We start from the raw sequence: 16,058 nt of genomic DNA on the forward strand, positions 1-16,058 counted from the left end.
AGAGAGAGAGAGAGAGAAGAGGGAGAGAGAGAGAGAGGGAAGATTGAGAGGGAGAGAGAGAGAGAGAGAGAGAGAAGAGGGAGAGAGAGAGAGAGAGAGAGGGAGAGAGAGAGAGAGAGAGAGGGAGAGAGAGAGAGAGAAGAGGGAGAGAGAGGGAGAGAGAGGGAGAGAGAGGGAGAGAGAGAGAGAGAGAGGGAGAGAGAGATTTGGTGCATCAAGCTGAACTAAATTTAAAATGAGAAATGTTGCCTTGACAACTAGCTGAATTAAAATAAGTTTAATTTTATTATATTTAATACACATTTATTTATATAATTTCTATTATTATAATCAATAATATATAATTTAATTACATAATTTATTTTAGTTAACATTTATTTCCAAGTTAGTATTTTTTTGTATGGTTTTACTTTCAGTTTTAGTTACCTATACCTTATAACCCTGATACAAACTCATATTTACTAACAGCATTCAGTCTGAAAGTGTGTGTTGGATATGGGAAAGAGGTTAAATATATTTTACTAAAGTATTTTGAGACAAATTGATGATCTCAACAGAAATAACAAAATCCAAAACAACAAATAAATTATGCATATTATGACAGTGTTTAATAATTTACCAAATTTGGTTCCTGGACTAAAAACTATGGATTTTTTTTAGAATGTTTAATGTACCGCTTCCTGTTCAAAGCAAGCCGAACGCAGAGGGAGGGTTAAAGGATCCTGTAACGGCGTGCTGCATTAAAAACTGCATTAAAGGATCATGTAACGGCGTGCTGGTAAAAGATGAAGACGAGGGAATCACACATGGTTTACTTCTAAAACTCAGGCAGGACAGACACAACCACAACATTACCAAGAACGACAGGGACTGAACAGAACAGAGTATAAATACACAGGAGGAAATGAGGAAACTAACTAGACACAGGTGGAGGAAGATGAACTAATGAGGGACGAGATGCAGACCGGGGCAGATCTGAGGTTATTGGAGGTCAGATCTGAGGGCAGTGGAGGTCAGTGAAGCGGAGATCTGAGGGCAGTGGAGGGCAGATCTGAGGGCAGTGGAGAGCAGATCTGAGGGCAGTGGAGGGCAGATCTGAGGGCAGTGGAGGGCAGATCTGAGGGCAGTGGAGGTCAGTGAAGGGGAGATCTGAGGGCAGTGGAGGGCAGATCTGAGGGCAGTGGAGGGCAGATCTGAGGGCAGTGGAGAGCAGATCTGAGGGCAGAGGAGGTTAGTGGAGAGCAGATCTGAGGGCAGTGGAGGTCAGTGGAGAGCAGTGGAGATCAGTGGAGGGCAGTGGAGGGAAGATCTGAGGTCAGTGGAGGGTAGATCTGAGGTCAGTGGAGGGCAGATCTGAGCAGATCTGAGGGCAGTGGAGGGCAGATCTGAGGGCAGTGGAGGGCAGATCTGAGGGCAGTGGAGGGCAGATCTGAGGGCAGTGGAGGGCAGATCTGAGGTCAGTGGAGGGCAGATCTGAGGGCAGTGGAGGGCAGGTCTGAGGGCTGTGGAGGGCAGGTCTGAGGGCTGTGGAGGGCAGGTCTGAGGGCAGTGGAGGGCAGATCTGAGGTTAGTGGAGGTCAGTGAAGGGCAGTGGAGGGCAGATCTGAGGGCAGTGGAGGTCACTGAAGGGCAGATCTGAGGGCAGTGGAGGGCAGATCTGAGGGCAGATCTGAGGGCAGTGGAGAGCAGATCTGAGGGCAGAGGAGGTTAGTGGAGAGCAGATCTGAGGGCAGTGGAGGTCAGTGGAGAGCAGTGGAGATCAGTGGAGGGCAGTGGAGGGAAGATCTGAGGTCAGTGGAGGGTAGATCTGAGGTCAGTGGAGGGCAGATCTGAGCAGATCTGAGGGCAGTGGAGGGCAGATCTGAGGGCAGTGGAGGGCAGATCTGAGGGCAGTGGAGGGCAGTGGAGGGCAGATCTGAGGGCAGTGGAGGGCAGATCTGAGGGCAGTGGAGGGCAGGTCTGAGGGCAGTGGAGGGCAGGTCTGAGGGCAGTGGAGGGCAGATCTGAGGTTAGTGGAGGTCAGTGAAGGGCAGTGGAGGGCAGATCTGAGGGCAGTGGAGGTCACTGAAGGGCAGATCTTAGGGCAGTGGAGGGCAGATCTGAGGGCAGTGTAGGACAGTGAGGGTCAGTGGAGGGCAGATCTGAGGTCAGTGAAGGGCAGTGGAGGTCAGTGGAGGGCAGATCTGAGGGCAGTGGAGGGCAGTGGAGGGCAGATCTGAGGGCAGTGGAGGGCAGTGGAGGGCAGATCTGAGGGCAGTGGAGGGCAGGTCTGAGGGCAGTGGAGGGCAGGTCTGAGGGCAGTGGAGGGCAGATCTGAGGTTAGTGGAGGTCAGTGAAGGGCAGTGGAGGGCAGATCTGAGGGCAGTGGAGGTCACTGAAGGGCAGATCTTAGGGCAGTGGAGGGCAGATCTGAGGGCAGTGTAGGACAGTGAGGGTCAGTGGAGAGCAGATCTGAGGTCAGTGGATGGCAGTGGAGGTCAGTGAAGGGCAGATCTGAGGTCAGTGGAGGGCAGATCTGAGGTCAGTGGAGGGCAGATCTGAGGTCAGTGGAGGGCAGATCTGAGGTCAGTGGAGGGCAGATCTGAGGTCAGTGGAGGGCAGATCTGAGGTCAGTGGAGGGCAGATCTGAGGTCAGTGGAGGGCAGATCTGAGGGCAGTGGAGGGCAGATCTGAGGGCAGTGGAGAGCAGTGGAGAGCAGATCTGAGGTCAGTGAAGGGCAGTGGAAGGCAGTGAGGGTCAGTGGAGGGCAGATCTGAGCTGGACTCACGGGCTTCTCTGGTGGTGATGCGGGGCGAGGGGGCGCTCGGCGGCCCGGTGCCCAGTGTGTTGGTGGCCGTGACCCTGAACTCGTACTCCGTCCAGGGCGTCAGGTTCATCACGGTGGCCATTTCAGCATTTCCCTCCACATTCACTGGAGCTGAAGGCAAAATCACTGCTTTAGATCCGTACTAGTGCTTTAATGAAGATCAGTAGCTATGTTTACAGGAACACTTTTTGCTTCAATCTGAATTAATTCATTCTGATCAATGAATCCGAATATAGTGTTTACATGAATTCTAAAAAAGTGATCAGGTTGATGTGTGTTTATATGTTGCAAGCTTCGTATCAGGTTTAATCGTTTGCATGAATATACAGAGTTTGCACATGAACCATCCTTCTTTTCTTTGTTTTAAAAAGCAGGCTTAATATTTATCTATTTCGGGTCCTAATCATGCGCCGGCAAGCACTGAAGCGTTGAGCCGTGCTGCTTGTGTTTATCCCGCAGTAAAGCCCCGTCCCGTGCCCAAAACTGTGTGTTCTGTGAATGAGAGTCTGATGAGGACGGTCCTGCACTTTACAGACCAACAGTGCTAAGAGAATCTCAGAATGACGGGACACTCATTTATGACACTTTATTCATCATGAAGAACTGCTCGTTCAGGGTGTCACACGTCATTACGCTATTTCTACAGCATCGCACATGCGCAGTCCTTTCAGTTTTCAGTTTTCAATCCGATCGAGTGTTTACAAGTTCTCTCGATCGGACTACAAAAGGAATATACAATCCAAATTAAATTTTAATCAGATCTGGCCAATTCATTCTGATTGACGTGGTTACTTTACTTTTTTATTCCGATTGTGCGACTGGTCCAATTACAATCGGAGTATTAGGGTCCATGTAAGCGCAGCTAGTGATGGATGTGAAGCGTGCAGTAATGTTTGTGCTGTTCTTACCCGTGGAGGCGTCTCTCCAGTCCTGCTCGCTCGCGTCTCTGTACTGGATGCTGTATGTGGAGATGGGGCTCAGGTTATCGGTGCCGTGACTCCAGGTCACCCTCACACTGCTGGCCATCACCTCGTCCACACGCACACCTCCAGGAGCACCTGGGGGACCTGAGGAGGACAGAGCCGGTCACACACACGCCTCCTGAGGAGATCTCAACAATCTCTCACACATCTGATTCAGGAGATGTCAAGAAGAACTCAGGTTTTCTCATCAAATGAGCTTCTCCAGCTCCAGACTCTTACTGGATGAGCACTACTGACTCATATGGGTGTTTTTATTTTACTTCAGTAAGTTTTAGCCATTTAGAACCACACAATATTTTCAAGCTGACCAAACACTGTTGTCGTGCAAATGAACGGCAGGAACACATAAAAGTTTCTGTTTTCTGTTAGAACGGTGTGTGTTAGCGTCCCCTAAGTTAATAACTAATGATCTTTGCAACGGAAGTGAAACAATCAAAAACTTACTTTAGCTGGACAATAACTTTATTCTAGAGCTGCTGTAAAGCCTGAACGATCTCTGTTACTGTAATCTCCTATTATCACTGTAAAGCTGCTTTGAAACAGTCCATATTGTTAAAAGCGCTGTATAAATGAAGGAGAATTGACTTGACTAATATATCATCCAATAAGAGAGTCCCAGCGGCCGGACGCATTCACTGATTTTCTGTCGCTCGACGTGTGCAGTAAAGCACTCTGGGATACGGGAAACATCAGGTTCATCCCATCTCACCTCGGACCACCAGCTCTGCGGCGGCCGTGACGTTGTCCACCGGCGTCTGAGCCGTACAGGCGTATCGTCCCGCGTGTCTCAGCTGTGTGTTACTGATCAGCAGCTCTGAGCTCGACGTCCCGGCCTGACCGGCCTGATTCACATCCTGAACAACAACAATGTAAGTTTGATAAATACACAAGACTGTAACCATAAAGTGGATAAAGAGTCACCACAACTGTAACGACAAAGAGGAACGATATCGTTGGAATCAGTCTCAGAATGATTTTTTCAAGCTGATGAACAGGAAAAACATTGACAGCCAATCAGAATTCAAGCTGCTTTGAATAACTTGAGCATTTAAATCGACAGACAAGAAAAATGCAGCGCTTATAATAAACAGATCATTTTCATGCGTCGGTGTGAGCGCTAATATAGTTATCGTTACAGTTATCATTGTTGTAGTTACCGTTACAGTTATCATCATAGTTAACTGTTACAGTTACACTAATCATAGTTAACGTTACAGTTATCATCGTTATAGTTACCGTTATAGTCATTATTATAGTAACCGTTACGGTTTTTAATATAGTTACAGTTATGGTTCTCGGAGTGAACAGGCCTCAAGGTCTGCTATTATTCAAGTCTTGATTCATTAAACTAAATCAATAAATATTAAATGTTAGTTATCAGTATTATACAGGTCCTTCTCAAAAAATTAGCATATTGTGATAAAGTTCATTATTTTCCATAATGTAATGATAAAAATTAAACTTTCATATATTTTAGATTCATTGCACACCAACTGAAATATTTCAGGTCTTTTATTGTTTTAATACTGATGATTTTGGCATACAGCTCATGAAAACACAAAATTCCTGTCTCAAAAAATTAGCATATCATGAAAAGGGTCTCTAAACAAGCTATTAACCTAATCATCTGAATCAACTAATTAACTCTAAACACCTACAAAAGATTCTTGAGGCTTTTAAAAACTCCCAGCCTGTTTCATTACTCAAAACCGCAATCATGGGTAAGACTGCCGACCTGACTGCTGTCCAGAAGGCCATCATTGACACCCTCAAGCAAGAGGGTAAGACACAGAAAGACATTTCTGAACAAATAGGCTGTTCCCAGAGTGCTGTATCAAGGCACCTCAGTGGGAAGTCTGTGGGAAGGAAAAAGTGTGGCAAAAAAAACGCTGCCCAACGAGAAGAGGTGACCGGACCCTGAGGAAGATTGTGGAGAAGGACCGATTCCAGACCTTGGGGGACCTGCGGAAGCAGTGGACTGAGTCTGGAGTAGAAACATCCAGAGCCACCGTGCACAGGCGTGTGCAGGAAATGGGCTACAGGTGCCGCATTCCCCAGGTCAAGCCACTTTTGAACCAGAAACAGCGGCAGAAGCGCCTGACCTGGGCTACAGAGAAGCAGCACTGGACTGTTGCTCAGTTTTGCATGTCATTCGGAAATCAAGGTGCCAGAGTCTGGAGGAAGACTGGGGAGAAGGAAATGCCAAAATGCCTGAAGTCCAGTGTCAAGTACCTACAGTCAGTGATGGTCTGGGGTGCCATGTCAGCCGCTGGTGTTAGTGCACTGTGTTTTATCAAGGGCAGGGCCAATGCAGCTAGCTATCAGGAGATTTTGGAGCACTTCATGCTTCCATCTGCTGAAAAGCTTTATGGAGATGAAGATTTCATTTTTCAGCACGACCTGGCACCTGCTCACAGTGCCAAAACCACTGGTAAATGGTTTACTGACCATGGTATTACTGTGCTCAATTGGCCTGCCAACTCTCCTGACCTGAACCCCATAGAGAATCTGTGGGATATTGTGAAGAGAAAGTTGAGAGACGCAAGACCCAACACTCTGGATGAGCTTAAGGCCGCTATCGAAGCATCCTGGGCCTCCAAAACACCTCAGCAGTGCCTCAGGCTGATTGCCTCCACGCCACGCCGCATTGAAGCAGTCATTTCTGCAAAAGGATTCACGACCAAGTATTGACTATTGGGTGCATAACTGAACATAATTATTTGAAGGTTGACTTTTTTTTTTGTATTAAAAACACTTCTTTTATTGGTCGGATGAAATATGCTAATTTTTTGAGACAGGAATTTTGGGTTTTCATGAGCTGTATGCCAAAATCATCAGTATTAAAACAATAAAAGACCTGAAATATTTCAGTTGGTGTGCAATGAATCTAAAATATATGAAAGTTTAATTTTTATCATTACATTATGGAAATGAATGAACTTTATCACAATATGCTAATTTTTTGAGAAGGACCTGTATATAGACTGAAGTTCACCATCTTGTGCTCGTAATGCTCTCCGTCTCGGTCGAAGTCGATGACGCGCTCGTCGAGGGACCAGATGAAGGTGAGGTCAAGGGTCGGGTCATGTGATGCCGCACACTCCATCCTGGTGCTCTGTCCCACGCTGATGTCGGCGTTCGATGGGGCCAGAGTGATCTTAGTGGCGTCTGAGGAGAGAAAGAGAGACGCTTATTAAACATGACCGACTCATCTGAACACAGTCGACTGACAGCGACGGACAGGACTAGAACCGAATGGCTCTTGTGTATTGATCACGGTCAGCTGTAGAGGTGCAGTTGTGTGTTTGTGGCAGGAGTGAAGCAGATTACAAACGTCTCTGTTGACTTGAGAAAGCCTGGTCAGAAAGATTGAAGGTCATTAAGTCTGTCACACACACAGAGGTGTTTTGGGTGGATGCTAAAGTGTTGCTATGTGGTTGCTAGGGTGAACAGGACGTGTGTTGTGTTTACACAGATGATAACTGTTACAACATTACAATTATAATCATACTTAACTGTTACAGTTACACTAATCATAGTTACCGTTACAATTATCATCATTATAGTTCCCGTTAGAGTTATCATCGTTATAGTTACCGTTACAGTTATCAATGTTATAGTTACCGTTACAGTTATTATCGTTATAGTTACCGTTACAGTTATCATCGTTATAGTTACCATTAAAGTTATCATCATTATAGTTCCGTTATAGTTATCATCGTTATAGTTACCGTTACAGTTATCAACGTTATAGTTACAGTTATTATCGTTATAGTTACCGTTACAGTTATCATCGTTATAGTTACCGTTACAGTTATCATCGTTAGTTACCATTACAGTTATCATCGTTATAGTTACCGTTACAGTTATCATCATTATAGTTCCGTTACAGTTATCATCGTTATAGTTACCGTTACAGTTATCATCGTTATAGTTACCATTACAGCTATCATCATTATAGTTCCGTTACAGTTATCATCGTTGTAGTTACCATTACAGTTATCATCATTATAGTCCCTTACAGTTATCATCGTTATAGTTACCATTACAGTTATCATCATTATAGTTCCGTTACAGTTATCATCGTTATAGTTAACATTACAGTTATCATCATTATAGTTCCGTTACCATTATCATCGTTATAGTTAACATTACAGTTATCATCGTTATAGTTACCGCTACAGTTATAATCGTTATAGTTACCGTTACAGTTATCATCGTTATAGTTGCCGTTACAGTTATAATCGTTATAGTTACCGTTACAGTTATCATCGTTATAGTTACCATTACAGTTATCATCGTTATAGTTACCGTTACAGTTATCATCATTATAGTTACCGTTACAGTTATAATCGTTATAGTTACCGTTACAGTTATCATCGTTATAGTTACCGTTACAGTTATCATCGTTATAGTTACCATTACAGTTATCATCATTATAGTTACCGTTACAGTTATCATCGTTATAGTTACCATTACAGTTATCATCATTATAGTTACCGTTACAGTTATCATCGTTATAGTTACCGTTACAGTTATCATCGTTATAGTTATAGTTACCGTTACAGTTATAATCGTTATAGTTACCGTTACAGTTATCATCGTTATAGTTATAGTTACCGTTACAGTTATAATCGTTATAGTTACCGTTACAGTTATCATCGTTATAGTGCCCGTTACAGTTATCATCATAAGTTACCATTACAGTTATCATCATTATAGTTACCGTTACAGTTATCATCGTTATAGTTACCGTTACAGTTATCATCGTTATAGTGCCCGTTACAGTTATCATCGTTATAGTTACCGTTACAGTTATAATCATTATAGTTACCATTACAGTTATCATCGTTATAGTTACCGTTACAGTTATCATCATTAGTTACCATTACAGTTATAATTGTTATAGTTACCGTTACAGTTATCATCATTATAGTTACCGTTACAGTTATCATCATTATAGTTACCATTACAGTTATCATCGTTATAGTGCCCGTTACAGTTATCATCATTAGTTACCATTACAGTTATAATCGTTATAGTTACCATTACAGTTATCATCATTATAGTTACCGTTACAGTTATCATCATTATAGTTACCGTCACAGTTATCATCGTTATAGTTACCGTTACAGTTATAATCATTATAGTTACCATTACAGTTATCATCGTTATAGTGCCCGTTACAGTTATCATCATTAGTTACCATTACAGTTATAATCGTTATAGTTACCGTTACAGTTATCATCATTATAGTTACCGTTACAGTTATCATCATTATAGTTACCATTACAGTTATCATCGTTATAGTGCCCGTTACAGTTATCATCATTAGTTACCATTACAGTTATAATCGTTATAGTTACCATTACAGTTATCATCATTATAGTTACCGTTACAGTTATCATCATTATAGTTACCGTTACAGTTATCATCATTATAGTTACCATTACAGTTATCATCGTTATAGTTACCATTACAGTTATCATCATTATAGTTACCGTTACAGTTATCATCATTATAGTTACCGTTACAGTTATCATCATTATAGTTACCGTTACAGTTATCATCGTTATAGTTACCATTACAGTTATCATCATTATAGTTCCGTTACAGTTATCATCGTTATAGTTACCATTACAGTTATAATCGTTATAGTTACCATTACAGTTATCATCATTATAGTTACCGTTACAGTTATCATCATTATAGTTACCGTTACAGTTATCATCATTATAGTTACCGTTACAGTTATCATCGTTATAGTTACGTTACAGTTATCATCGTTATAGTTATAGTTACCGTTACAGTTATAATCGTTATAGTTACCGTTACAGTTATCATCGTTATAGTTATAGTTACCGTTACAGTTATAATCGTTATAGTTACCGTTACAGTTATCATCGTTATAGTGCCCGTTACAGTTATCATCATAAGTTACCATTACAGTTATCATCATTATAGTTACCGTTACAGTTATCATCGTTATAGTTACCGTTACAGTTATCATCGTTATAGTGCCCGTTACAGTTATCATCGTTATAGTTACCGTTACAGTTATAATCATTATAGTTACCATTACAGTTATCATCGTTATAGTTACCGTTACAGTTATCATCATTAGTTACCATTACAGTTATAATCGTTATAGTTACCGTTACAGTTATCATCATTATAGTTACCGTTACAGTTATCATCATTATAGTTACCATTACAGTTATCATCGTTATAGTGCCCGTTACAGTTATCATCATTAGTTACCATTACAGTTATAATCGTTATAGTTACCATTACAGTTATCATCATTATAGTTACCGTTACAGTTATCATCATTATAGTTACCGTTACAGTTATCATCGTTATAGTTACCGTTACAGTTATAATCATTATAGTTACCATTACAGTTATCATCGTTATAGTGCCCGTTACAGTTATCATCATTAGTTACCATTACAGTTATAATCGTTATAGTTACCGTTACAGTTATCATCATTATAGTTACCGTTACAGTTATCATCATTATAGTTACCATTACAGTTATCATCGTTATAGTGCCCGTTACAGTTATCATCATTAGTTACCATTACAGTTATAATCGTTATAGTTACCATTACAGTTATCATCATTATAGTTACCGTTACAGTTATCATCATTATAGTTACCGTTACAGTTATCATCATTATAGTTACCATTACAGTTATCATCGTTATAGTTACCATTACAGTTATCATCATTATAGTTACCGTTACAGTTATCATCATTATAGTTACCGTTACAGTTATCATCATTATAGTTACCGTTACAGTTATCATCGTTATAGTTACCATTACAGTTATCATCATTATAGTTCCGTTACAGTTATCATCGTTATAGTTACCATTACAGTTATAATCGTTATAGTTACCATTACAGTTATCATCATTATAGTTACCGTTACAGTTATCATCATTATAGTTACCGTTACAGTTATCATCATTATAGTTACCGTTACAGTTATCATCGTTATAGTTACCATTACAGTTATCATCATTATAGTTACCGTTACAGTTATCATCATTATAATTACCGTTACAGTTATCATCATTATAGTTACCGTTACAGTTATCATCATTATAGTTACCGTTAGTTATCATTGTTATAGTTACCGTTACAGTTATCATCATTATAGTTATCGTTATAGTTACCATTACAGTTATCATCATTATAGTTCCGTTACAGTTATCATCGTTATAGTTACCATTACAGTTATCATCATTATAGTTACCGTTACAGTTATCATCATTATAGTTACCGTTACAGTTATCATCATTATAGTTACCGTTACAGTTATCATCGTTATAGTTACCATTACAGTTATCATCATTATAGTTACCGTTACAGTTATCATCATTATAGTTCCGTTACAGTTATCATCGTTATAGTTACCATTACAGTTATCATCATTATAGTTCCGTTACAGTTATCATCATTATAGTTCCGTTACAGTTATCATCATTATAGTTACCATTACAGTTATCATCGTTATAGTTACCATTACGGTTATCATCTTTATAGTTACCATTACAGTTATCATCGTTATAGTTACCATTACAGTTATCATCTTTATAGTTACCGTTACAGTTATAATCGTTATAGTTACCGTTACTGTTATCATCATTATAGTTCCATTACAGTTATCATTGTTATAGTTCCGTTACAGTTATCATCGTTATAGTTACCATTACAGTTATCATCATTATAGTTACCGTTACAGTTATCATCGTTAGTTACCATTACAGTTATCATCATTATAGTTACCGTTACAGTTATCATCGTTATAGTTACCATTACAGTTATAATCATTATAGTTCCGATACAGTTATCATCATTATAGTTACAATTACAGTTATCATCATTATAGTTCCGTTACAGTTATCATCGTTACAGTTATCATCTTAGTTAACTGTTAGAAAGCCTGGTCTGAAAGATTGAAGGTCATTCAGTCTGTCACACACACATACACATAGGTGCTCTTGGTGCTCGCTAAATCGTTGCTATGTGGTTGCTAGGGTGAACAGGACGTGTGTGTTGTGTTTCAATGTCGTACCCGTGACTAACAGCGATCCGGTGCTGTTCGCTCGGCCTCGGTCGTTCTCTGCGAAGCACGTGTATCTGCCTTCGTCTGATTTAGTGACGTTGAGCAGCTCTAAACTCCCGTCCGGCCAGATGAACACCCTGCATGAGAACGCAAAGAACCAGAACTCCATTAGTGGCAGAATGGAGAAATAAACCTTGGGAGAAACCAGACTAAGTCGCTCAGTTCTCCTCTGGCCAACGAACGAACAGTGTGTGATTATGATTTAGGCATTACATGTCAGAGCGTGTCGAGCGAGCATGTCGTAGCGGTTCCCACACCTTGGTTAACTTCAAATTCAAGGACCTTTCAAGAACTTTCCAGGTCCAATACCCTCAAACTCAAGGACTCAATGTGGAGACACATTTCAAGTGAGAGCAAGGTTACATTTTGTTACCTTGTAAGATACATTGTTACAGTTCGGCCTGCGTGAACGTCATGGCAACGTACAACACAAAGTACCTCACGCGGGAAACACTTAATGTAACGCGTAAATACCCGTAACTAACATAAATCAAGCAAGCTAGCATGCAAAGGCTACGAAGTGTTGGCGAAATAACACATTAGCGGACCGGAGGGAATGATATGGGATTAAGGATCTGTATCTATGTATGTTTATTTTCAAAAACTTTCCAGGGCTTGACATTATTTTTCAGATTCACAAACTTTCAGGGATTCCCAGGACATGTGGGACCCCTGGTGGTGAGTGAGACGCGTGACCTCTGACCTGCTGGAGTTGTGCAGGAGCTCGGTTCCTTTGCTCCAGGAGACGCTGGGTCTCGGAGCCGCTCTGGGTCTGCAGTCGAACACCACACGCCCGTTTCTGGCCCCCAGGAGTTTAGCTTTCACTGGGTTCCACTCGAACGACGGAGCGCTGGCTGAGAAAACAACACAACACACACAGTCAATGGAGGGACATCTGCACCTGAGGCTTCAACAGAGCCCTGAAGCTCCGGATGACCTCGGACCCGGTCCACCAATCAGAGTTAGCTCACCGAACACGCGGAGCTCTGCGTTGGCGTAGATCATGCCGTGACGGTTCTCAGCGATACACTGATACATGCCCGAATCCTCAAACGCCAGATCCGTGAAGCGCAACTCGTGGTTCTTGGCGAACTGATGGAGAGAATGAAGAACAGATTCGTCCACACTCACACTCAATGCTTTCATTAATAAAAGACCATCTACATCATATTCCTATTGCTTATCATCAGCCTCTGAGAACCAGCAATGAGACGAAGCTCTCAAAACTGTAAAATAACATTATAACAAACATAAGATAAAAAATGAAAATTATTTAAATGAATAAATAATGCAGTACAAATCCATAATTTAATGCAAATGAATTAAAAAAAATATATTTTTTTAATTTAATCAAATTAATTAATTAAACATATTGTTTTATATATATGTGTGTATAAATATATATATATATATATATATATATATATATATATATAAACTAAAAACAGCTAAAGTAATAACTGATGACGAACAAATCCATCAATTCTAATAAGTGAATAAATATAGAATGTGTTCATTTATTAATTTTATTAAATAAAATAATAAAAACAATAATACAAAGTCATGAAATTAAAATTAAATATTAAAAGTTAATATAAATACTGTGAAGACACTGATAATCTGTCTGGCATTATTATTCCGTTAGAAGTCATGGGTGATTAGCATTGTGCGAGTCGCTGGTCGCTAGCACACTTCAGGTGTCTGTATGAGAACCATCTGCTGTGACTTATGTAACCAGGAGCATGATGGGAAGGCTCGCTCCAGACGGGAACACAGCCAGCCTTCGACCTCAACAAACACACTCATTCATTACACTGATCAACTTCAGCAGTTTACAAACGCATTTTACTAATCTAAACGCTTTCTGACATCTTTATGGACAGCAAACTGGTAAGATCAGGAGTTGCTGCAGCTGTGAGAGCAGAGGATGACGCCAGAAAGGTTTGATTCATGTGTTAAACGCTGATGCAGGATCAGTCACTCCGAATGAAAGCATTTTCCAAAAGCACGACAGCTCCTGCTCACAATGATCCGAGTTTAAATGCCAAACCGAAAGAAAGATTCAGTGGTTCTACAATCAGTCAGTACTCTGGAGTTTCATCAGTTCTGCTATAATAAAGCCGTACCATTCGCCCGTTCTTCAGGAAGTGCACGTGGGGTTTGGGTTTCCCGCTGGACACACAGGACATGATGTAATCGCCTCCGATGTCCCTCTCCGAGCTGCGGATCTTCTCCACCCATTCAGGAGCTCCTGAGACACACACACACACACACACACACACACACACACACACACACACACACACACACACACACACACACACACACAGACACACAGACACACACACACACACACACACGACCATTTGTTGTTTTTTGTGCGTCATTCACAGTGTTTTTTCACATGAACTGCACTTGCTTGTTTGTTTTTATATAACAACAAAAAAAGTTTCACACCAAAAGTGAAGTGAATAAGCCTCAGGCTGAAGGAAATGCATATTTACTCCTGTACAGTAGAGTACAGTAGCGTATAGTAGAGTAGTAGAGGTAGAGTACAGTAGAGTACAGTATTGTACAGCGGAGTACAGTATTGCACAGTAGTGTACGGTAGAGTATAGTGTTGTACAGTATCGTACCGTATTGCACAGTAGTGTACAGTAGAGTAGAGTAGTGTACGGTAGAGTAAAGTAGTGTACGGTAGAGTACAGTAGTGTACGGTAGAGTACAGTAGTGTACAGTAGTTTACAGTAGTGTACAGTAGAGTACAGTAGTGTGCGATAGAGCACAGTAGTTGTGTACAGTAGAGTAGTGTACGGTAGAGTAAAGTAGTGTACGGTAGAGTACAGTAGTTTACAGTAGTGTAAAGTAGTGTACGGTAGAGTACAGTAGTTGTGTACAGTAGAGTAAAGTGGTGTACGGTAGAGTACAGTAGAGTACAGTGGTTTACAGTAGTGTACAGTAGAGTACAATAGTGTACGGTAGAGTAAAGTAGTGTACGGTAGAGTACAGTAGAGCACAGTAGTTTACAGTAGTGTACAGTAGAGTAGAGTAGTGTACGGTAGAGTAAAGTAGTGTACGGTAGAGTACAGTAGTGTACGGTAGAGTACAGTAGTGTACAGTAGTTTACAGTAGTGTACAGTAGAGTACAGTAGTGTACGATAGAGCACAGTAGTTGTGTACAGTAGAGTAGTGTACGGTAGAGTAAAGTAGTGTACGGTAGAGTACAGTAGTTTACAGTAGTGTAAAGTAGTGTACGGTAGAGTACAGTAGTTGTGTACAGTAGAGTAAAGTGGTGTACGGTAGAGTACAGTAGAGTACAGTGGTTTACAGTAGTGTACAGTAGAGTACAATAGTGTACGGTAGAGTAAAGTAGTGTACGGTAGAGTACAGTAGAGCACAGTAGTTTACAGTAGTGTACAGTAGAGTACAGTAGTGTACAGTAGTGTACAGTAGAGTACGGTAGAGTACAGTAGTGTACAGTAGTTTGCTGTAGTTTACAGTAGAGTACAGTAGTGTACGGTAGAGTAAAGCAGTGTACGGTAGAGTACAGTAGAGTACAGTAGTTTACAGTAGTGTACAGTAGAGTACAGTAGTGTACGATAGAGTACAGTTGTTGTGTGCAGTAGAGACAAGTAGTGTACAGTAGAGTACAGTAGTGTACAGTAGAGTACAGTAGTTTACAGTAGTGAACAGTAGAGTACAGTAGTGTACGATAGAGTACAGTTGTTGTGTACAGTAGAGTAAAGTAGTGTACGGTAGAGTACAGTAGAGTACAGTAGTTTACAGTAGTGTACAGTAGAGTACAGTAGTGTACGGTAGAGTACAGTAGTAGTGCACAGTAGAGTAAAGTAGTGTACCATAGAGTACAGTAGAGTACAGTAGTTCACAGTAGTGTACAGTAGAGTACAATAGTGTACGGTAGAGTACAGTAGTTTACAGTGGTGTGCAGTAGAGTACAATAGTGTACGGTAGAGTAAAGTAGTGTACGGTAGAGTACAGTAGTTTACAGTAGTGTATAGTAGAGTACAGTAGTGTACAGTAGTGTACAGTAGAGTAGAGTACAGTAGTGTACGGTAGAGTACAGTAGCGCACGACAGAGTACAGTAGAGGGCAGTAGTGCACAGTATTGTA

The 16,058-nt window shown here is 41.0% G+C and overlaps 1 protein-coding gene across 1 annotated transcript in view; it reads right to left on the bottom strand.

The window, feature by feature from the left end:
- Nucleotides 1-2,631: 2,631 nt before the first annotated feature.
- LOC143702181 (contactin-1a-like) overlaps nt 2,632-16,058 on the bottom strand; it is a 69,549-nt gene continuing 56,122 nt past the window's right edge. Inside the window, exons 10-17 of the mRNA XM_077195704.1 lie at nt 14,054-14,178; nt 12,899-13,019; nt 12,631-12,781; nt 11,877-12,004; nt 6,786-6,958; nt 4,500-4,644; nt 3,716-3,874; nt 2,632-2,918 (exon numbers count right to left, since the gene is read on the bottom strand). Coding sequence (XP_077051819.1) covers nt 2,632-2,918; nt 3,716-3,874; nt 4,500-4,644; nt 6,786-6,958; nt 11,877-12,004; nt 12,631-12,781; nt 12,899-13,019; nt 14,054-14,178 — 1,289 coding nt within the window. The remainder of the gene's footprint in view (nt 2,919-3,715; nt 3,875-4,499; nt 4,645-6,785; nt 6,959-11,876; nt 12,005-12,630; nt 12,782-12,898; nt 13,020-14,053; nt 14,179-16,058) is intronic.

Source organism: Siphateles boraxobius, unplaced genomic scaffold (assembly GCF_051911475.1).
Source record: "Siphateles boraxobius isolate OS27281-9 unplaced genomic scaffold, OSU_SipBor_1 347, whole genome shotgun sequence".
NCBI lineage: Eukaryota > Metazoa > Chordata > Actinopteri > Cypriniformes > Leuciscidae > Siphateles > Siphateles boraxobius.